We start from the raw sequence: 25120 nt of genomic DNA on the forward strand, positions 1-25120 counted from the left end.
CAAAAAACCTCATTCAAATTCTAAAATTTTAAATCCGCCGAAAGCTTCAGAACGGCGCAAAACTGGGTAGGTATAGGTACCTACGATTACTTATTAATTAGATGAATAATTTGAAGAGTGTAAAAACAATTTTCGCTTGTTAGGTACTTTGATACAGGTAATTGTGTACGTTTGGATTTTTTATTGAAAATAAAATAAATGCCTGGGGGAATTTTTGATTAGAAGTGCGTGAAAAAGACAGTGAAAAAATTCGTCAGAAACTTTAGAACAATGTTTTAAACCACCTTCAGGCATCAAAGTCAAGATGTCAAGATAATTGTATCCATAACATAGTATTTTTTAGTCAAATGAAGAAAAACAGTGATTTACAATAAAAGAAATGTAGGAAAGGCACTAGTATTCATTCCCTTTCAGTTTCATCGGAGTTCGGATGTCTTGATGTAAGGGGTATGGTCAGGTCAACTTTATCATTCGTCATCCTATTCATTGTTATAATACAATAATGCTGGTGCCAGTCACTTGCCTTGGTAAAGTCGTAAAGAACAGCTGTTGCGTATGGACAAATCATCCACCACATTCCATGAAAAACACGACGAAAAAACTGGTTATACTTTTCGCCTGATCAAAAAAAGAAGTTTTTATTTTGAAAGGGAACATGCACTGGCTGTATTCAACAATTTACATTTATTTGCGTCAATCCTGTAGTGGTAACCCTGAACCATATGACTGATAATCATGGCTGCTGCGTTGCCAATAGTAAGTCCCGGACGGCCCGGGTCGGACTCCAAAGGCAGTACCCAAAGGGCTCTTGGCTTACCGTTTTGCCGTTCTATTTTCACAATAAAGCTGGTTTTTCGTTCGGGACTCGTAGGTAGTGCCCACTGGATTAGTGGTGGAAGTGGGGGTGCTGGTGGTGTTTCCCTTTACTGTTCACAAGCATCAATTCCTGAGACATGCGCAGATGCGTTTGTTTCTAATTTGAAATCCACAGAGTTAGCTCTGTTCTATTCGCTGCTCCGAGCAACTCCGAGTTGCTTCGAGCTTCGAGCAGCAATACTGTGTCCTATTGGCACATTTTTACTCGGAGTAATCCGTCTAATCGTTCTTTTCGCAAGGAGTAGAGTCAAAAGAGCTGCTCTAGAGCAGGTTTTTCTACACCTGCTGAAAAGGAAGTGCAGAAGGAGTAGAGTAAAAAGAGCAGATTTTTCAAGGCGACATTTTTTTTTTTTTACAATCAGTATTCCGACATTCCGTTTTACGAGTGTTTATTTTCTTTTTTTTGTTGAAATTTAGTTGTTTTACAAGGTGTTCTTGGATTTGTGTTCTTTTCGAAGACTCATTTCCCCTACTCTCTCTACTCTTTTATCGGTTCCGGAGAAAATCACGAGAGTACACAGAGCTACTCGGAGTAGCGAATAGAACAGAGCTGTTGGCGACATAACCAGTGGCCTTAGTTTGCAATTTCCGAATCCGTCAGATTATAGGGAAGGCGCCTCTATAAAAGCAACCTTATCGGTCTACGTAGGTACACCGTGTGCAGACCGCGTATTTTACCGTAAAACCGGTTATTTCAAATTCAATACATACTCATGTCCTTCCGTTCCTATTAAATAAAGAAAGATGGTTTTATTTTCATGCGGAGGTGAAATACTAACATGATCCTGGTATGTAATACTCTGTTTAAGACGGTTATTTATATACGTATTACTTTTCATTGCATTTAAAGGGTAATTTAGAAAATACGAATCATTATTTTTTAATATTATTCCCAGAAGAGTGAGTGTCTATTTGAATCACAGTATTGTACACGTATTTTAAACTTTGATGAGCTACAACTTTTAAACCATATCGAGAACCCTATGATTTTATGGCATGATTTTGTGCAGAAATTTATCCTCTTTCCAATGATATGAAATTTGTTGAAATCCGCATAGTTTTTCATCGCTAAAATTGAATATTTACGAGTTGAAAAAGCTGATTTTGGGCTATTTTGAACTTTGAAGCGTTAGAACTTTAAAACTAGATCGACAACACCGACATTTCATTGCGTTATTTTGTGCAGATTTTTAAGCGCTTTCCAACGGTATGTAATTTTTTGAAATCCTCATAATTTTTCATCTAGAAAAAAGCAATTTTTCAAGACGAAAATGGTTAAAAATGAGCAAAATGGCCGTTATTTTGAATAAAATTATCCAAAATTTTTTTTTGAGGATACAGTATGGTAGAAAAAATTCAGCACAACACAACGATACTAAAATCAGAAAAATTCACCGAATAGTTCGCCCAAAACTGCAATTTTTCGTCTTGAGCTTATTAATTTCTTGTTAAAATTACAACTTGACAAGGTACACCACAAATGTAGACCGGGAGGTTGCCTTTTGAACTTTGAGGCGTTAGAACTTTCGAAGCAGATCGGGGACCCACAAGTTTGATGGCGTCATTTTGTGCAGAAATTTATCAGCTTTTCGATGATATGAAATTTTTTGAAATCCGCATAGTTTTTCATCGCTAAAATGGCATTTTTACAACTCGAAAAAGGCGATTTCTGACTAATTTGAACTTTGACACGTCAGAACTTTAAACTAGATCGAAAAGCCAAACATTTTATCGCGTCATTTTGTCCAAAATTTTATAGGCTTTCCAACGATATAAAATTTTTTGAAATCCTAGTAATTTTTCATTGAGAAAAAAGCATTTTTACGAGATAAAAAGGGTTGAAAATAAACAAAATGACCCTTAAATTGAGTAAAATTTATTAAAATTCATTATTGAGGATACTGTATGGTAGGAAATATGTAGCAGTGCACAACGATACTAAAATCAGAAAAATTCACCGAATAGTTCGCCCAAAACTGCGATTTTTCGTCTTGAGCTTATTAATTTCTTGTTAAAATTACCACTTGTAGCAGGTACACTGCAAATGTAGACCGGGAGGTTGCCTTTTGAACTTTGAGGCGTTAGAACTTTCGAAGCAGATCGGGGACCCACATGTTTTATGACTCCATTTTGTGCAGAAATTTATCAGCTTTTCGATGATATAAAATTTTTTGAAATCCGCATAGTTTTTCATCGCTAAAATGGCATTTTTACAACTCGAAAAAGGCGATTTCTGACTAATTTGAACTTTGACGCCTCAGAACTTTTTAAGTAGATCGACGAGCCCAACATTTTATAGCGTCATTTTGTCCAGAATTTTGTCAGCTTTCCAATGATATGATATTTTTTGAAATCCGCATAATTTTTCATCACTTAAATTGCAATTTTTCAAGACGAAAAGGGTTGAAAATAAACAAAATGACCCTTAAATTGAGTAAAATTTATTAAAATTCATTTTTGAGGATACTGTATGGTAGGAAATATGTAGCAGTGCACAACGATACTAAAATCAGAAAAATTCACCGAATAGTTCGCCCAAAACTGCGATTTTTCGTCTTGAGCTTATTAATTTCTTGTTAAAATTACAACTTGACAAGGTACACCACAAATGTAGACCGGGAGGTTGCCTTTTGAACTTTGACGCGTTAGAACTTTCGAAGCAGATCGGGGACCCACATGTTTGATGGCGTTATTTTATGCAAAAATTTATCCTCTTTCCAATGATATGATATTTTTTGAAATCCGCATAATTTTTCATCGCTTAAATTGCAATTTTTCAAGACGAAAATGGTTGAAAATGAGGAAAATAGCAGTTTTTTCAATGAAATTTTCCAAAAATTATTTTCGAAGGTATTGGTGTGGTAGAGAAAATTCACCCCGACCAAACGACACCAAAATTATAAAAATTCACCGAGTAGTTGGCTCAAAACTGCAACTTTTCGTCTTGAGTGATGCAATTTCTCACTAAAATTACAACTGAGCAAGGTACACCACCAATGTAGACCGGGAGGTTGCCTCTTGAACTTTGAGGCGTTAGAACTTTCGAATCAGATCGGGGACCCCCATGTTTTATGGCGTTATTTTATGCAGAAATTTATCCTCTTTTCAATGATATGAAATTTTTCGAAATCCGCATAGTTTTTCATCGAGAAAGCAGCGTTTTTGCGAGTTGAGAAAGGTGATTTTGGGCTATTTTGAACTTTGATGCTTCAGAACTTTCAAACTAGATCGAAAAGCACAACATTTCATGGTGTCATTTTGTTCAGAATTTCATCGGCTTTCCAATGATATAAATTTTTTTGAAATCCACATAATTTTTCACCGAGAAATTTGCAAATTTTCGACACGAAAATGGTTGAAAATGCGCAAAATGGCCGTTATTTTGAATAAAATTTTAAAAAATACATTTTTGAAGAATCTGTATGGTAGAGAAAATTCAACATCACACAATAATTCTAAAATCCGTAAAATCAACCGATTACTTCGCTCAAAACTGAAATTTTCTTACTTGAGCTCCTCTATTTCTTGCTAAAATTACCACTTGAAACAGGTACACTGCAAATGTAGACCGGGAGGTTGCCTCTTAAATTTTGAGGCGGTAGAACTTTTAAATTACATCGAAAAGCCCAACATTTTATCGCGTCATTTTGTCCAACATTTTATGGGCTTTCCAACGATATAAAATTTTTTGAAATCCTAGTAATTTTTCATCTAGAAAAAAGCATTTTTGCGAGATAAAAAGGGTTAAAAATGAGCAAAATGGCCAGTCTTTTGAATAAAATCAATTGAAATTCATTTTTGAGGAAAATTGAGAAAAATGAATTATCACGAGGGTACCTAATTCATTTTGTGCTGTTTATTTAAAACTACGTGTTGGTAACTGGTTAAATGCGTTTTCAGTAGTTTACTGTTAGTGCATTCGTGCAGAATGTGAATGGATTTAGACTATTGGCGCGACGCTCAGCGGGGTATCTAACAAAATGCAACGTATTTCTCCTATTGACAAATCTTGTTATTTTCGTTTTTGTGTAGCTGGATTTTTTCTACATTGCTCTGTTAGACAATAAAAATACATACATCAAGTTCGAAAAACGACTATTCAATTTTTCGTTGCCAGAGAAAGAATCTGCTACATTATTTTCAGTTCGCTAATTGCTGGGTAGGAGGACAAACCATCGATTCTCTTCATGAATAATGAAAAATTTCTAGTCAAAAAACAATCGCAATTGATCGTTTTAACCATCATCACAGTAAATGGAGTAATAAAAACACGACATTATCAAAAAAAGTTTTCATTTTGCAAAATTCATGTTCACAAAATAGCAGTGTTGCCGTTCTGAAAATTCAAATCCCGCCCAAAAATTAGCTAAAAACCGCTAAATTGCCCACGGAAAATAGCTAGGGTTCCCGCTAGATCTACATCTTTGAAAAGTCCAACTTTTCCGATAAAAATATGCTAAAAAGTTTCATTTTTTTGCCAAAAATCATTAAAAATTCTCTTATTTTGCAACGAATTCCAAAAAACCTCATTTTTTGCCCAAAATTGCTTTTAAGTCTCGTTTTTTCGTCAAAATTATCAAAATGTTTCTTCATGTCAGAAATTGAAAAAAAAATCATTTTTATGTTGAAAATCGATTTTGATATTTTTTTTAAATTAAAAATAGACGGAAGACATTTTTTCTCAATTTCTGAAATGAAAGAAACATTTTGATAATTTTGACGAAAAAACGAGACTTAAAAGCAATTTTTGGGAAAAAATGAGGTTTTTTGGAATTCGTTGCAAAATACGAGAATTTTTAATAATTTTTGGCAAAAAAATGAAACTTTTTAGCATATTTTTATCGAAAAAATGGGACTAATAATGGTATTATGGTCTAATTATTTTCAGCTGAATGGAATAGAATAGGTTTTTTGTAAAAAAAAAAAAGCTAGAGTTCCCGCTAGATACCACATACCTACAACGGGAACAATTTGCAGCTGAAATTTTCCATTTTCAATCATTTTGGTAAACTTTGAAGCTGCACAGCTCTGCCAAAAAAAAATTTAGTAAATTTAATTCAAAATAACGGCCATTTTGCTCATTTTTAACCCTTTTTATCTCGTAAAAATGCTTTTTTCTCAATGAAAAATTACTGGGATTTCAAAAATTTTTATATCGTTGGAAAGCCCATAAAATTTTGGACAAAATGACGCGATAAAATGTTGGGCTTTTCGATGTAATTTAAAAGTTCTGACGCGTCAAAGTTCAAATTAGTCCAAAATCGCCTTTTTCGAGTTGTAAAAATGCGATTTTAGCGATGAAAAACTATGCGGATTTCAAAAAATTGTATATCATCGAAAAGCTGATAAATTTCTGCACAAAATGGCGTCATAAAACATTGGGGTCCCCGATCTGCTTCGAAAGTTCTAACGCCTCAAAGTTCAAGAGGCAACCTCCCGGTCTACATTTGTGGTGTACCTTGTCAAGTTGTAATTTTAACAAGAAATTAATAAGCTCAAGACGAAAAATTGCAGTTTTGGGCGAACTACTCGATGAATTTTTCTGATTTTAGTATCGTTGTGCACTGCTAAATGTTTTCTACCGTACAGTATCCTCAAAAAAAATTTTTGGATAATTTTGTTCAAAATAACGGCCATTTTGCTCATTTTCAACCATTTTCGTCTTGAAAAATTGCAATTTGAGCGACGAAAAATTATGCGGATTTCAAAAAATATCATATCATTGGAAAGCTGACGAAATTTTGCACAAAATGACGCTATAAAGTGTTGGGCTCGTCGATCTAGTTTAAAAGTTCTGATGCGTCAAAGTTCAAAATGGACCAAAATCACCTTTCTCAACTCGCAAAAACGCTACTTTCTCGATGAAAAACTATGCGGATTTCAAAAAATTTCATATCATTGGAAAGAGGATAAATTTCTGCACAAAATGACGCCATCAAACATGGGTATCACCGATTTGGTTTAAAAGTTCTAACGCCCCAAAGTTCAAGAGGCAACCTCCCGGTCTACATTTGCAGTGTACCTTGTGCTCAGTTGTAATTTTAGCTATAAATTGCATCAATCAAGACGAAAAATTGCAGTTTTGGGCGAACTACTCGATGAATTTTTATAATTTTGGTGTCGTTTGGTTGGGTTGAATTTTCTCTACCATACAGTATCCTTGAAAATAAAATTTGGACAATTTTATTCAAAATAACGGCCTTTTTGCTCATTTTCAACCATTTTCGTCTTGAAGAAATGCAATTTAAGCGATGAAAAATTATGCGGATTTCAAAAAATATCATATCATTGGAAAGCTGACGAAATTCTGGACAAAATGACGCTATAAAATGTTGGGCTCGTCGATCTAGTTTGAAAGTTCTGATGCGTCAAAGTTCAAAATCGACCAAAATCACCTTTCTCAACTCGCAAAAACGCTACTTTCTCTATGAAAAACTATGTGGTTTTCAAAAAATTTCATATCATTGAAAAGAGGATAAATTTCTGCATAAAATAACGCCATCAAATATGGGTGTCACCGATTTGGTTTAAAAGTTCTAACGCCTCAAAGTTCAAAAGGCAACCTCCCAGTCTACATTTGCAGTGTACCTGCTACAAGTGGTAATTTTAGCAAGAAATTAATAAGCTCAAGTAGGTAAATTTCAGTTTTGAGCCAAGTATCCGGTGAATTTTCTTTGTTTTGGTATCGTTGTGCGGTGCTGAATTTTTTCTACCATATAGTACGTTCAAAAATGATTTTTAGTAAATTTAATTCAAAATAACAGCCATTTTGCTCATTTTTAGCCATTTTCGTCTCGAAAATTTGCAAATTTCTCGATGCAAAATTATGAGGATTTCAAAAAATATCATATCATTGGAAAGAGGATAAATTTCTGCACAAAATGACGCCATCAAACATGGGGGTCCCCGATCTGCTTCGAAAGTTCTAACGCCTCAAAGTTCAAGAGGCAACCTCCCGGTCTACATTTGCGGTGTACCTTGCTCAGTTGTAATTTTAGCTAGAAATTGCATCACTCAAGATGAAAAATTGCAGTTTTGGGCGAACTACTCGATAAATTTTTATAATTTTGGTGTCGTTTGGTTGGGTTGAATTTTCTCTACCATACCGTACCTTCAAAAAATTTTTTTAGTGAATTTTATTCAAAATAACAGCCATTTCGCATATTTTCAACCATTTTCGTCTCGAAAATTTGCAAATTTCTTGATGAAAAATTATGAGGATTTCAAAAAAATTTATATCATTGGAAAGCTCATAAGATGCTGCACAAAATGATGCAATAATATGTTGGGGTCGTCGATCTGCTTCAAAAGTTCTGAAGCATCAAAGTTCAAAATGGTCCAAAATCGTTTTTTTCGAGTCGTAAAAATGCGATTTTAGCGATGAAAAACTATGCGGATATCAAAAATTGCCATATCATTGAAAAGCTGATAAATTTCTGCACAAAATGACGCCATCAAACATGGGGGTCCCCGATCTTCTTCGAAAGTTCTAACGCCTCAAAGTTCAAGAGGCAACCTCCCGGTCTACATTTGCGGTGTACCTGCTTCAAGTGGTAATTTTAGCAAGAAATTAATAAGCTCAAAAAGGTAAATTCCAGTTTTGAGCTAACTACTCGGTGAATTTTTATAATTTTGGTGTCATTTGGTTGGGTTAAATTTCCTCCACCTTACAGCACCTTCCAAAATAAATTTTGGACAATTTTTTTCAAAATAACGGCCATTTTGCTCATTTTTAGCCATTTTCGTCTCGAAAATTTGCAAATTTTTCGATGAAAAATTATGAGGATTTCAAAAAACTTTATACCATCGAAAAGCTGATAAATTTCTGCACAAAATGACGCCATCAAACATGGGGGTCCCTGATCTGCTTCGAAAGTTGTAGCTCATCAAAGTTTAAAATACGTGTATAATATTGTGATTCAAATAGACACTCTCTCTTCAGTCTACCTGGAATAATAAAATTCAAAAATAATGATTCATATTTTCTAAATTACCCTTTAAATAATTAAATGTAATGAAAAACAATCGTGAATAAATATCCGCGCGAATAATAATAAAATAAATAAAATGGAACTGAGACACACTTACAGTCATGATAGAATTTCACCTCCGCATGAAAATAAAACCATCTTTCTTTATTTAATAGGAACGAAAGGACTTGTATATGTATTGAATTTGAAATAACCGGTTTTACGGTAAAATACGCGGTCTACACGCGGTGTACCTACGTAGACCGATAAGGTTGCTTTTATGGAGGCGCCTTCCCTATAATCTGACGGATTCTGCAATTTGCATTAGAGTAGTCGTCTAGGTTAACTAAAAGGTCGATGACGAAAACGTGCCGCTAAGAGCCGCGGCAACGATCTGTAGCCAACACATCGAATGGCAAAACGAGTAGGTAGAACAGGTAGGTCCGTTCATCAACTTTTTATTTTTTTTTAAACGGAGAATCGAATCTCAACAATAGGGATGGAACAAAAATTTCCAATTTTTTAAAGGCAAATTGTGGCCATAGTATGTTATGAACACTCTTTCACATGGGCTAAACAGAAATTACCAAAATTTTGAATTCCCAACGCTGGAAGACAAAAACCAAAAATCGTTCCGTGGTATGTACAACAGCTTCCCCTACTACAAAAATTGGTATTTTTTTTCAAATTTTCCCTCCAGGTAGGCCATCTTCAAAAACTCAAAAAACACTCAAAATTATGTTTTTTGTGTCACAGCACCACAAAAAAAAACGATTTGTAATTTTGCATGCTGACCTCCAAAAACAATAGAAAACCAACTAACTTCTTTAAACTCCAATTTTTTGGCCATAGGCACCCCCTCTTCAAATTTTGGGGCGAAAGTAGATTGACAATATGGGAATCTTTATCATATGAATCGAACTTGCTGAACACAAATATGAATTTGGATTAATTGCAGTTGGGCCCCCTTAACGGTCACTTTGGGGAGAGGGGTTGCCCAAAAATTGGATTTTTTGTGAAAAATGCTTCATTATAGAGCTATTTACGCCATGCAACTTCTTAATCAAGGTTTTCTTGAATTACAAGTACTTACTTTTCAAGTAGGTAAGTATGTACATAATTATGTAGTATCTACTAATTCAAAACTATCAGAAAGGTTTATTTTGGTGTCGATGATTAAATTTTTATGTGAGTTACCAAGTACATTGAAAACATCATAGGTCTACCTACTGCGTACCTACTATGTAATAGATTGGGTAGATCATGAAAAAAAGAGAGAAAAAAACTGTGGATTTTTACCAATTTCAGCAAAAACTGTCATTTTGAGTTGTAAGTTATGCAGAAAAATTCTGGCTCCAGAAAAGCCCCTAAAGGAAAACATGTCACTTGTCACACCTTGGGAGTAATAAAGTTACATCTCAAAAAAGTGAAATTTTACAGAAGAGTGATTTTCTTTTTTTAAAAACTTGATTCATTATTTTCTTCAACTTATAATTACTCGTAATTGTGAGGAATGAATAGCACCACATTTTAATAATCTGGTATCCTACCTTCGTTTAGCATAAGAACACTTTGAAAAATAACATCTTAAAGAGGAAATATTTCAACGTTTGGAAAACATTTTGAGTTATAACCTTCATTAAAGTTGATGTGGAGGCGAAAGCAAGCGTCTAATAAAATTTCATGTCAACAAAGTTGTAGAGAATTAAATTTCCAATCGACATAATGTCGTTAGTTTTTTTCCAGAGTGCTTAGTTTTTGGGTTTTTTTCAAAAAACTAAAATTTCATTATTATGTGAAAATTAATTTTTCTGAAAAGTGATCAATTTAAAAAATGTTTTCCATTTGGTACAAACCAATAAAAAGTGCACTCCTTGTGACTATTTCTAACTGACAAACGGTGTGTATCCGAATGTACCAATTAGTGGTTATCAGTAGAACCATGGGGGGTAAAAACTGTATCCGAATGTCCGTTGCAAAATGACCGCAAATATCTCAAAAAGTGTATCTGAATGTCCGTTTGGATTTTTGCACTTACAGAGGTTTCTAGTACTACTGTCGAATAGGTATATGTAGGTAGTTCAAACATTTTTTCTTGACAATAATAGTCATGAAATGATCTACTTGTAATTGAATTCATTTCTCAACATACAAGATGTACGTACCTTATAATAGTAGGTACACATTTGTTTTACTTGGAGTTTAAGCATGTCTGATTTTTTTTCATCGCTCCCCCAGAACATTTCAGCTTTAGCCAGAGGAATTTCATATTTTGTGTGATTTTACATTGGATTTGAAATATATGAGGAGAGATTAGTTTGGCTAAAAAATTGAGGTGTGCCCAAATTCTGAAGAGGGAGAAACAAAAGGAGGCAAAAAAGGTCAAAAAATTCAAAATGACTTTTTTAGAGCAATTCGAAGAAGAGAAACCTCACAAATCGACTTGGAAGGCTAGAAAATTTGCATGTGCGTTTGGAGGAGGTTCTAGAAATGCCCGTTAGGGGTAGTGACTATTGACTTTTCAGCTGTAAAAAAGTAAGATTTTTGCGCCTTCTCAATGGTTTTTAGCCTGATTTTCTTGAAGTAAAAATGCAATAAGGCTTCTGCAGTCGATCATAATTCCAGGATTGGGAGTGGGACCTCTCACAAATCTGTTTCGGGGTTTCATGAGCCCATCTTCATCGACTTTACGCTTATCTTTGTATTTTTATGGTACATGCAAAGTATATAGTTGTACTTTCCATTGGCTTCCATATTCGTCAAAATCCAAATATGTTTGGGAATCCTTACTTATACCTACAAGTTTTTTTTTTTTACTTCGGACATTCGGATACACCTTTTGGGACATTGGCGGTCATTTCGCATCGGACATTCGGATACAGTTTTTACCCCTTGTGGTTCTATTGTATTCTACTAATCGGTACATTCGGATATGCGGCCCTGAAAAACATTCAAAACAATCAAAACTGTTAATTAACACTTTGCATGTACGGAATTTGCTCAAAAAAGGTGGAGATTTTTATGATGTACCCTTATAACTCCAAACAACTTGCAATGTTGTTGGGATTTTGAGTTGGGCCATTTGCGTTTTTTACAAGATCTAGATAATGTACCCAACTCAAAGTGTAATTTTTGGTTGAGGGGGGTCATGTAGAAATAAAGATATCTACATATTTGACGAAAGAATCGTTTTGATATGTTTTTTCGTTCTGGAGTAATGTCGATTTAAAGATTTCTTTTTTCCCCCTTCTCCCCCCATGCAATGAAAAATTCTGAAAAAATTCAGGGAGGTACCTCCACGTATCTTCTAACTATATCCGTTTACAGAATAAATTTATCTTAATCGCGCGCTGATTCAGAATTTTTCCCCTGAAAAACGCATTTTTTGGCCCCCCTTGCTGAGAGGGGTGGGGTCGGGATCGGGCTATGGGCCCAAAATTATTTTTTGGGGATACTAAATATACCCTGCGAGTTTCAACGAAATCCGAGGTTAAGGGCATATTGCCTACCTATCCTTACTTTTCCAAGTAATGTACATAGAGTTCAATATAAGTATTCTCACAGCTGAAAATCAACTGTATCAGACTAACGCTTGGAATGAATGAATTTTTTTCAGATCTGCAATTTATCACCTACTGTACTACCACTAGCGAAACTTGATTGGGCAGCTACAAGAATAAAACACATTTTTGACAATGACTTAATCTACATTGATAAGACTTACTTTGCATTCATTCTAATAACTGATGATGATGCTCAAGTATGCTTACTTCGACCCAGACAATTCGGAAAAAGTCTATTCTTGGATACATTGAAGGAAATCCTCGAGGGCAACAAAGAACTGTTCAAGAATTATTATATAGGAAAAACAAATTATGCCTGGAAGAAGCATATTGTTCTAATATTCGATTTCTCTTTATTCTCTTTAGAAGAGGAAGGCGATTTAGGAAAAAAATTGTCGCAAGAACTGTTTAAAATGGCAACAATTAACGGAGTATGTATCATTGGTGAAGACTTTGATGATCTTCTTAAAGACCTCTTATTAGCATTATCAAACAAGATTGATTACAGCACTTTCCATGGCATCGCTGTATTGATAGATGAATATGATGCGCAAATTGTGAGACACCTAGGCAATCCATCACTGTCAGAAAATATTTTTCAAAAAATGAACAGTTTTTTCTCTATCCTGAAATCTCACAGTGATATCATCAACTTTACTTATGTTACTGGTGTGAGTAACTTTGCCCTTTTTTCAACTGGCTCAGGACCCAACCACATTACAGATATCTCTCTACAGCCTAGATATGCTACTGCTCTTGGTTATACAGAAGATGAAATTAAGAAGCATTTTTCTAAGTATATTCATCATATGGCCAAAACCAGAAGTCAAACTGGAGACAAGGTGGTGACAGACCAGAATATCCTCAAGGAAATGCATACTTGGTATGAAGGATATTTCTTCTCTGAAGATACTAGTCCACAAAAAAGCATTTTCAATCCCTGCTCCATAACGCAGTATTTTTTACATGGACGCATTAAAAACACTTGGTCGACCAAGGAGAGGGCTCAGTTGCTGCGTCATGAATTTCAAAAACAATCCTTAGATGTAGTGTTGCAGACCTGTTATATCACGCCAAAAATTATTGATGAAGTTACTCTGGAAAGTGGCTCTGACATTAGTAACATAAAATTATTACCCTTATTCTACTACCATGGATATTTCTCCATCAAGGAATATTATAAGAACCAAACCTATTGTCTTGACTTTCCAAATTTAGAAGTCAAACACGCTTTTGACAAGGAGATTGATCTAGCAGTAGAGGATTGGAAGTATGAAATAACAAACTTGAAAAGCTGCCTTGAAATTTCAGATCTAGAACAATTTTTCAGAACTCTAAATAGTATTTTTCTTAATGTACCCAGTAAACTGTATGATGTCGACAGCACTGAAAAAGCTTTTCATATGGCCATTCAAGTACTTCTAACAGCTGCTGATATTCCCGCAAAATCAGAATACACCTGTTCATTGGGAACACCAGACATTGTGGTTGAATTGAAAAGCACAGTGATCATTTTTGAACTGAAGATGGCAAGAGGACATAAGAATGCTGCTGACATAGCTTTAAACCAAGCAAGGGAGAAGAAATATGCGAACCTTTTCTTCAATAAAGAAAAAAATGTCACCGTGGTAGGAGTCTCTATCAATACATCATTGCGGGAAATTTGTTGGAAAGCTGAATATTATCTGGATAACGGAGAACAGATTGACCCACTGGCAAGTCTCTAATATGCACATCATTTATTTAAATTGATATGCAATAAGTAAGTTTGAATTATAGACGCTGTACCTGCCTAAAAGACAACCAACTGCAGGCCAAGGGGAACCAAAATGGTAAAGAATAGTTGAAGGGTTCACGGAAAGAACCAGGTAAGTCACTTTTTTCAAAAATGAGTTTAGAGTTGAATTAAATTCACACTGAGGAGTATAAAAATGTAGTCCATTTAGATTTTGAAAAAAATCAATTTTTTGTGGTTAAAATAGCCTTTAAAAAAAAGAGGAGGTGAGAGAAATGAGCCGAGACCAAATGTGAGGCGACAGGGAAAAAAATTCAACATCGTTAACTACCTATTTAGAATGCTAAAATTTTTCATTAGGTCATCATAATACTTAATCGATTTTCATCGAATTCAAGTTGTTGTGAAACACTAATTTTTCAATTCTTTGCTTGATTTTTTCACGAAAAAGTGACTTTTCAACTCGTGACTGGCGTATCTCTTCATTTTTTTCTACTATGCTTCAAGTTGTGTTTGTGGGATGTTGAGTGATGCATTTCCAATCATTACTTTGATGAAATTCAAATTCACTACTAAATTCGAGCATTCTGACACCTCAAAACGCCGTAACACAATAGTTTAAAAAAGTGTCTTACCTGGTTCTTTCCGTGGACCCTTCAGTTGTCTAATGCCAATTCATCCTGCTGGGTGCTCTTCTCAGCGCTGCGTTCTTGAAATTGTGAATAGCAACTAACAAACTTCTAAGGAGTAAGAATACCTAAATGTTGGAAGTTGGAGTACTTGTTTCTTATCAGCAGGGCTTTGTACCCAAACGTTTTCAGGCACAGATATCAGGTATGGGTACAGAATTTCGTTTCAGAAGATTGGGTACAAATATGAGGTACCACAATCATTCCAAAATTTTTCGGGTATGGGTATGGGTACAGGTACCTATATAGGTATTCCACCCATTTTGAATTTTTCTTCATTTTTTACTATTTTAGACAAAACATTGGTGAATACCCACATCTATGTAGTACCCAAACTGGTTCAGAATAGTTTTATTGGGTACGGATACAGGTACAGGTATTCCTTGCTTTATTTTTTCGGGTACGGGTATGGTAGGGTGTCCCTTATTTGAGTACTTTAGAGTCAAACCCAGAATTCTCCACTTTTCACTATTTTGAGAAAAACGCAAAAAACTGATGGAAGGGGGGTATCAGTAGTAGCAGGTTTCTGATCCCGCCTATATATAGTGCTTCGGGTAACAATCAAATTGACCAAAAAAAAAATTTTTCAAGTCTTTCCATAGCAGTAATTCACGATACTATTTTGGAGAATTCTGGTTTTGACTCCAAGTCTGTAAAAAATTTCGAAAATACATGAAAATGCATGATAAAATGAGGGATAGTTCTAGATTCAAGTCTGTTGAAAGTATCTCAAGGTTGTTTACAGTCGACTGGAATGAAAAAAAAATTTTTTTGAAGTATTTTTTTCAAAGTTTGACTTGAACCCGATATTTTGGACCCCCTAACCATCATGGTATCGGATGGGGTAAAATGTAGAATGGCAACTGGTGCGTACCTACTAATTGTACCCAAAACAACCATAATCTCATTTTTGAAAATTTTGGACATTTTTCGGAATTTGGCTCGGACCCGGTACTTTCCTCGGTGTCTCTGGTGAACAATGTGCCATTCTATAGTCTAAAAACTATGACTTTTTCTCTGCGGGGAAGCGCCCAGGAATTCTGTTTTATGAACAAATTTCTCACTTTTCGATAAAAAATATGAATTCGAAACGTAAACATTACCTACTGTAGTGTAATTATTAGAGTTTAAGGTGGAAATGAAATGAACACTAAAAAATTCATTTTGTATCTTCAAAAAAGAAAAAAGAAGGTCGATTGGAAACGGAAAAAAATCAGTGGGACAAACCACTTTATTTTAATATAAATCCTGAATTACATTTTTGGACAAGATAATTTCAGGGAAACTATTTTTGCGTTTTTGTTCTTTTATTAGTTTTTTTTTTTTTTTAGAAATACTTTTTCCAGTCGCAAATTTTTTCCCAAAAACAAAAAAAAACATTTGAAACCTATGAGCACTAGAAGGCTTGAATAATTTCGTAAATTGCTCGTCAATGCATCATGTTCTTCAAAATCACACGAAGGCACAACTTACTATAATTATGTCGGTGAAACAGTTTCGCTCACAATTGCTAGTCTTGCGCACAAGTCAGGATTGCGCACGAGTAAGGATTGCGCACATTACCTTGTTAGGATTGTGCACAAGGAAAAAAAATAAAATGATTGAACAGGATGTCTAACAACTGTAAACTAAAAAGAAGAACCTTGGAAGGACCTTTTGGAAAGACATTTTCAAAATTAAAAATTTTCCAACCCCCCCCCCCCCCAATTCATTTCCGAAAAATTGCCAAAAAAAATCTTCAAATCATCTTCAAACAAAAAAAAAAAAAAAATTATCAAGAAAATACATTAAACAATGGAAGGGTGTCTACCAGAAGATATTCAAAGATCGCGAATTTTCGCGGCGTTTTTTTCAGTAGGTGGGTACCTCTCCTACCAATTTTTTAACGAAAAAAAAAACTGGGTTAAAACGTAGAATGCAAAAACCTGTGCATATGTAAACGTCCATTGCCCAGTTGCCCACACATCTATTATAATTATTAAATATACTTACTGACTGCCTCAAAAATAATTTCAAATACAATTTCTTCATGATATCAAATGTTGAACAAGAAACCATTTTTTAGGGTTCCCCACCAAGGGGAACCCTATTAAAATCGCTTTCAATAATTCAGCCCTCCACGTTATTTAGAAAGGTATCTTATGTGTTGCGTTATACGCTATACATAAGACTCCTTTGTATCTGCCAAGTCACTTTCTTCAATTCTAAATAGTAAACATTGCTAAACTCTTTCTACTTTGTTTTTATCAGCCAACAGTTTTTGATGTTCCTCCAATCAGAATCAAAGACAACGAAAATTTCTTTTTATCACTTCATGAATGTCCATCTTGAATTTTCAATGAAATTCATAATTTAATTTGAACAAAAACAGATTTTAAAATTATACTTTATTTAAAGTTCATGAATCAACTAATCAAGTTAACCAATGACAAGTGTAAATCAACAGAGACGTAGTGACAGTTAGAATCGCCGATAACTAAGAAAGCGCATTCAGTGAATGGGCTAATTTTGCCGGTGTTGAAAATTGAAAAAACTACGAGTAAAATATAGACCAACGAAAACGAACGAGTAGCTTGAAGATTTGTTCCATACATTTCATCTTTTATTTTTTTCAAATCAGGTTTGCATAATAATGTTAACCTTACAGGTAACTATGATTGATTTCAATTTGTAGTTCTTCTAGCAATCTGTATTTAGGTAATATGATGGTTTGATACTTAGATGTTTTTTTTCTTCTTAGAGTACCTTGGACCAAAAGTTTGATCTTATGTGTATCGCAAATCAAAAGCAACCATATTTTGTTCGTTTTCCTTGGTCAATTCAATGCGTACTCTTGACTTCTTCAACGTCGACTAAATGAGCTTTCTTTGTTATAGACGATTCTACCGATCACTTCGTTTCATTTTCAAAATTTTAATTCAACATCGAAATAATAAAAATAAATTTTGTGAAAAATGCCTACCAGTTTACGGGGAACCCGTTGCCAGGTCACCTGTGACCTAGCTTGTTCCTGAATATCCTCAAAATATCGTCTCCTATAATAAGTAAGTACTTAGATTAAAGAGAAATGAAAATTTTGATTCTCCTCATTTTTCTTTGTAGGACCGTTGCTTCTGGCAGAAAATCTGAAGTTTTGTGATGAAAATGTGGATAAAACCATTTCAAATCCTTCACCTGTAATAACAATTTAGATTGAATTTCAAAATTTTTGTCTGAATATCTCTAAACCAACGTTGTGCGCATTCCTTACAATGCAATTCTCATAAACCAGCATCGTGTGCGCTTTCCTATTACAGCCAATTATGTATGAGTAGTATCAATTCCAAAAAAGTGCATTAAATGAAAGAGGAGTTATGAACAAAAGTTCCGAAGCATACAAGCACCAACAAAAACAAAAGGGAGAGGATGTTGGCGCGCATGAACCCTCCTTCGTTGCGTTTCCTGTGCCACGCGCTGCGGTGGAGTAATGCGGAGCTGGACGCGCTACTTTTTTCAACAAAGAGGGACGATGCGGCGTAGGTTAATATACTCCGATTGGGCTAAGAATTTTTGGGACATTATTTTCTCATGTAGGTATAGGTATACGCAGTACCGGTGCCAGGATTTTTCCTTGGAGGGGGATAATTGGGTCAGAACCAAACAATTTTGCCGTCTCATTTTTTTGGGTGGGGGGTGGGGGTAAAATTAAGCTTCTCGGAGAGCAGAAATCAAATAAGTACAGTGGCATAGTCAGAATTTCCTCAAGGAGGAGGCAAAACCAGATTTTTAGGCATGGAAAATCGAAATTAGAGTCATTTTTTGGAAACCTATCGTGATGTGTGGTGATCATATTGTGAAAAAGAAGGTAAAATTACTGCTCGAGCGAAGCGAGAGCGAAAATTTTTAGAAAAAATGGGTCCGAACTAGTGATGTTAAAATGCGCGCATATTCATTTGCCTGCGCGCAAGGTGAGCATTTGCGCGCAAATTCCACAAATGGATGTTATTTTCTTGTATTTGTGATTTTCAACGAGAAAAGTTGTCCAAAAAACGGAAAAGCATGAAAAAATAGGACAAAAGCAGGGCAATTTCTCATATTTTATTTCAAAGGAAGGGAGAGGGGTTCAATATTATTGCAATCGATTTTTTCACTCCTTTAGAAAATATTTTGATTTCTTTTTCAATTCAAAATTTTCAAATTTTTGGATCTTTTCTTCCGAATTCATCATTATTTGAGTGAAAATTTTTAGAAATTAAAATATCCAAAATAAAGGAAGAATAAAATGGAAATTGAAAGATTTTTTATTCAAAATATGATAAAACAAGCCATTTTTCCAAAAATATCTACCTCAATATCTTCAGAAAGGGGAGCCCTCAAATTTTGGTTCCAAAGTTGAAAAATAGTAAAAAATACAATAACAAGACAATTTCTCAAATTTTATATTTTGAATGAAAGGGGGAGGGGAGGGGTTCGATATTATTTTTTCAGTACTTCAGGAAGCATTTCGATTTTTTTTCAATTCAAAATTTTCAGATGGTAAGATATTCCCTTCCTTCCCTCAAATTTATCATCACTTGGCAACAAATTTTTAGAAATTCATATTTTCAAAAAAAAATAAAAAAAATAAAATAAGAAAGAATAAAATATGGGAAGTACAAAAATTTGTAGGGTTTCTCCACCAATAGGGGAACCCTATTAAAATCACCTGGAATCATCGTTTAAGGTTTACTATTTTCTCCCAAAAATATGTACTTGAATGTTTTTCAGAAGGGAGAGTCTCAAATTTTGTTTCATGATTCAAAAATAGAAGTGATTTTAGGCTACAAAGTGTCAAACAAGTAGGACATCATGAAAAAAAGGAGAAAACAGCAGAACTTTCTGAAGGACACCTTTTTCAATTATTTTAAAAGTTTGGGAATCAAATAAAACCAAAATTCATCACTCTTCACCGAGAATTTGTTATGAAATAAAGTAAAAATGGCCCAAATCATTTCATTTTCTGACTTTAGAGGGGAGGTGAGTTGAGTTTATAGCGTTTTTATTAGTTTATTCATCGATAGCGACCTCTGGCGTGTATTTTGATATGTCGCATGATTTTCTCATCGTGCATATTTCGCGCATTTGCTCAAAATTTTTGGGCGCAAATGCGCGCATATGCCCGCAATTGCGCGCATTTGCTCGGCGAGCATATGCTCATAACATCACTAGTCCGAACAACAACAAAAAACATTCACTTTTGCATGTTTTATTTCAAATTTTCGTTCGCAAGGGAGGACAATGGCCCTCTTCACTCCCTGGTTTACACCACTGAATAAATATGTCATTTATTTGTTTAATTTTTAAAAAAGAGGGACCTCAGTAACTGAAATTTGCCTGCAAAGTATTATTCAAAGTAAATCGTGTACGAATATACCTATAATGTGGGCTTGAGAAGAAAAAAAGGCTTCTTCTTCTCAAAAAAGATGAAAAAAAAATGAACATCGGTTTGAAATCGGCATCCATCTCAGTGAAACAAGGGCGCAAAAATTCTTGGAAAATTCCCACTTTATAGCATCAAAATTTTTTCCAAAAAAACTGGCCTCTTGGGGGGGGATTATCACCCAAATCCCCCCCTCTTAAAACCGGCACTGGGTATACGAATCAAACTAGGGAAGGTCCCACAAAAATTCAAAACTTTTTTTTAAGGGACACCCTAGGGTAAGGGTTTGGGTACTAGAAATTGTTTTGGAGGGAATGATTTGAAAAAACAACAAAATTATGATTGGACCGTCTGATTTTCGTTTTTTGCTCATAACTTTTTACCATTTTGCTTTAGAGTGATGATTTTGGTCTCATTTGCTTTCTCTGTGAAAAAGGAACCAGAAAACATTTTTTCCGTGAAAGTCGAGGCATTAGTTGACGAATTAGGGGGTGGGCCGGATTTAGGAGACGGGCCGATATTCGGGTACCTTACCCTTATGTTAATATTTATGTGGTTAGGCAGGTTCCTATTTAAATTCCTGTAACGATCCTACTTCCCTGAAATTCCCATGTGTTTCCTATTTTATGTACCTATCCGATTCCTACACGTCAAATCTCATTAAAAATACCTTTCTGTAATTCCTAGTCCTACAATCAAAACCTATACCACAGTAATAATAAAACAACTTTACGTTTATCAGTTTATCACTTTCATTTTCCAAATTATTAGCACGGAGAAATTGTTGTTTAAAATTTGATCATGCTTTGTCTAAATTCGAGTTGTTAATTTCTAACAGTTTTAAACCATTTGTCACAAAATTTATTTCGAAGAATATTTCGTAATAAGTACAATACCTACCAAAACAACGATTCTAAACTACCCAACTATTTTCAAAAATAACATATAGTACAACAACGAACTTATGTACTTTTTCCATATCAAGCAGTGAAATTAAATGAAATATGGCCAAAAAATCATTCAGGGGTCAGGGGATCCACCAAATGGGAAGGCTAATTGTCCGGTGGTTATTTACAAGTGAGTTTGTCTGTAATAATCACAATACAAATTCATTTTATCTTATGTAACACATATGACACGACCGCCCTTTTTTCACTCCTGTAATGGAAATGATGATTTTATGAGAAGGGGGAGGGAAGGGGAGGGTGTGGTGCCCCAATTCAACTCAATACCTGTGAGGGAGATCGACATTTATTTTTAAGGACATCCGCCAAGTCAATTCTTGTATGGAAAACTTCTTTTCAATTGATAACTATGATATCTGTTAAACCCCCCCTTTCTTTGAATGAGCATAGGTCCACTCCCCCCTTCGGGGAAATGTAATCACCAAATAGCATCGACCTTTTACTTATATGTATAGACTGTATAGACGGCTACTCTAACGCAAAATTCTCCCCTTGCTTTTATCGCAAACACTGTTGATTTTAAATTGGAAACAATGTACATATCTGCGCATGCCTCAGGAATAGATGCATGTTAATACAACATGCGTAAACAGTTAACACCACCATTACCACCAATGGCGTTTACTGAGACATGCACAGATGGATTTGTTTCCAATTTGAAATCGACAGAGTGGGTGACAAAAGCAGCTATAGTGGGAGAATTTCACTTTTAAGTAGCCGTCTATTATATAACTAAAAGATCGATGCTAAAAATTTCCAGTAGAATAAGTTTCATTTGACATTATTCCTGGATTAATTTGACATGTAACAGGCCAAAAACAAAATGGTTGCTTGGATCCATTATAGGGGAGAACGCTCACCAGGGTCACAAAGGGACACCTCAGCAGTGTTGGGGGTTGGGGAGCAAAATTGTTTTTGTTCCGGTTTAGGCTCCGGCTCGAAATTATTTCGTTCCTCGCTCCGGTTCTGCTTCGCTTATGAAAAAAATAACGGTTCAGATTCTGCTCCACTCCTGAACGCTAAAAAATTTTGTTCCGCTCCGAGGTTTCGTTCCGACTGTGTATTTTGACAGTAAAAGTGCTGAGTAGAGCGAAATCTGCCGTTAAAAACCAAAATAATGACACATTTTTGTCAAAATTATGAAATAGACTTTCAAAACACCAAAAAATAGGTACAGAAAAATTGCATGTGAAGCCATGCGGAACACATTATTACTGAGCAAAAAATTTTGCTCCGGACTTTTAATGGTTTTGTTCCAGTTTTTAGCGGTTTCGTTCCATCAGATTTATTTTATTTACTCCAATACCGTTTCGCTCCGGTTTTAGGTTCTGTTCCAGTAAAAACTCAAATTTTCAGGCGGTTCGGTTCCGGTTCTGTTCCGCTCCCCAACACTGCACCTCAGATTCGTGTTGAGCACATAAAAATGGACCAGTACACCAAAATTCAACTTTTTACCTCACTTTATTTTACAAAGGAATTTTAATTTTCCTAGACTAATTATGCATAATTGCAAGAGAGGGTGTTAAAATACTGACCGGTACCACCTCTTGTGTTAGAATGGCCAAGTATTAGAATGGTCAAGTTGTAGAAAAAGAGGGAAAAAAGGGAAAAATATTTTTGTTGCCAACCCAGTTTGTTTGGAGAAGAAAAATTTTTAAAATAATTAAAATGAAAAGTAAAGCCCAAGTATTAGAATGGTCAAGTATTTGAAAAATAGGGGGAAAAGAGCAGTCTGTTATAAGAGGATGAGGAAAAGGTACTTAGACTTACTACTTTTTTGGATAATAGGGTACAAGGGTAGCAGTTTTCAGGGTTGGGGGTGTCCGCTCACCTCCGCTTCGCCAAAGTTGCGCGGGTCGCTTTGTTGTTCATACTACTTACATATGTCTGTTAACTTCCCTCAGCCTTCGACCTTCGGCCTCGGTGAGTACAATTATGAGCTACGCGTAATTACGCATCATAACTTTTATTTGTTTATTTTTAAGTTGTAATATTCATCTTGAGTATTTGAATGTAGTTTGAAGAAACACATGTTCTTTTTTTGTAATAAAATTTTGTATTTGTTGAAAATGATGTATTATTCCTGTCTCATGTAAAATGATTGACATACTACACATCAAAAGTGGTCGAGCTTTCCTGTAATAAATAGGTGATTTAAATTGTCTAAGTAAGTTGAAGTTGAAAATTTTTGTTTGATATTATTCCCGATGGTGCCAAAAAAAAAATGTTATGGCACTCTACACTCGAAAAAGTAACATAAATCCGCCATTTCATGACTCTAAAATATATATATATGTTCACAACAGCACACTTATGAACCCATGCGTGTGTTAATCTTGCATAAGAAGTGAACCAGTAGGTTTACCAGCCTGGCTCACTTTGTAAAGGCTAAAGTTACATAACAAGTGAGCCACCTGTTTCAAACTAGTTTTGTCAAAGTTAGCTGCGCGCACCAAATGTTTCTCAGAGATGTTCGCTAGATGTAGTACTAACATGAGGCCTATAGAATAGGAAGTACTGGTCGGCATACCTAAAGCCCTGTTGAAATTGGGTATGCACGATGATAAATTTGACTAATGATTTTTCTGCATTTTATTGCTCTATGGGAATACTGTTGATACCAAAAATTTTGATGTGGTTCAGACTTTTTGACAACCAAGCAATTTTCACAAAATTCAATATAGTTCAAAAAATTTTAAAAATTTTTTTATTCTGTTTCTTGATACAGATAAATTATATATTTCAATGACTGTGCAGTTAGAATTTCGATTAGTTAATTAGAACAGAAATTGAAAATGATTTTAAAAATTTTGAAATTTTGAAAAATTGTCTCATAAGCCTGTCGCGATGCCTATATAGATATATATAGCCGCATACAGGTAAACTCATAACGTTTTGTATAAAATACAAACTCACGTCCAACCTGTAACTTTGTTGCTGTGCATGCGCTCGACGCGTCACCCCATAGGCCTGATAGTACTCGATGTTAGGCCGCGTTATATTCGTTAACTTGATTTTTGGGTGACCTGTGGAGAGGTATCTCATTGCCAAAACATCAATTTTTCAGAAATGCCTTTTTTTTAAAAGTCCCATACGTCTCTGTTTTTCGCAAATAGCTTTTTAACAAAGCATCCCACAGAAAAATAACCAGCTCTAAGCAGAAAGAAAATTTTATTCTCTACAATTTCCTTCATGGCATTTTTTTCCTAGGATGCATACTTTTCCCATAAAATCACTGTTTAGACTGAAAAACAAGAAAATTCGGATTTGTATAATCAACTCTAAATTAAAATTGAGCAGTCAAAAATATATTTTAGACGATTTTTGACCACGCCATGTGAAAGAGGACATCTTCAACCACCAAAATCACCAAAAAGAACATAAAAAACGTAAAAAATGATTCTTGGCAATAAACACCTTTTCCTCATATCCTCATACCTATTAATTAGGCTATGTACTCATTTGAAAATTGAGTCAAAAGAGAAAGTGTATAAACGGCAATCTCACGTCCTTGCTCAAAATTTGCCAGTAGACTCCCCACACCTTGTAGATTCATATGGCACCTCATCAAAATGTCACGTCCTAAAAAGGTTACGAGTTTGTCAAAACGAGGTGCATTTCCCCGGCCCCCCCACCACCACCGATCGACTTCAAAAATAGGTCATTCGTTTGTGCTACGTTTGTGCTGGTTTGTGCTGAAAATTTTTTCGTTTGTGCTGCCCCCCTTTCGGAGATATTTTGAAAAACTTTTGGGGGGGCTGTAGAAACGGGAGCCCCCCCACTTTCGCGTAGAGGGTCCAAAATGGTGTCAATCGTTTGTGCTACGTTTGTGCTGGTTTGTGCTGAAAAGATTTTCGTTTGTGCTGCCCCCCTTTCCGAGATATTCGAGAGGACTTTTGGGGGGGCTGTAGAAACGGGAGCCCC

The 25120-nt window shown here is 35.1% G+C and overlaps 1 protein-coding gene across 1 annotated transcript in view; it reads left to right on the top strand.

Annotated features, from left to right (window-relative positions):
• Positions 1 to 23266, top strand: part of LOC135834800 (uncharacterized protein in vnfD 5'region-like) — a 60688-nt gene extending 37422 nt beyond the window's left edge. The window contains exon 2 of the mRNA XM_065348766.1: positions 12463 to 23266. Within this exon, the coding sequence (XP_065204838.1) occupies positions 12463 to 14136 (1674 nt within the window). The 3' untranslated portion in view covers positions 14137 to 23266. The remainder of the gene's footprint in view (positions 1 to 12462) is intronic.
• Positions 23267 to 25120: the final 1854 nt, after the last annotated feature.

This window comes from Planococcus citri, chromosome 2 (genome assembly GCF_950023065.1).
Source record: "Planococcus citri chromosome 2, ihPlaCitr1.1, whole genome shotgun sequence".
Taxonomy (NCBI): domain Eukaryota; kingdom Metazoa; phylum Arthropoda; class Insecta; order Hemiptera; family Pseudococcidae; genus Planococcus; species Planococcus citri.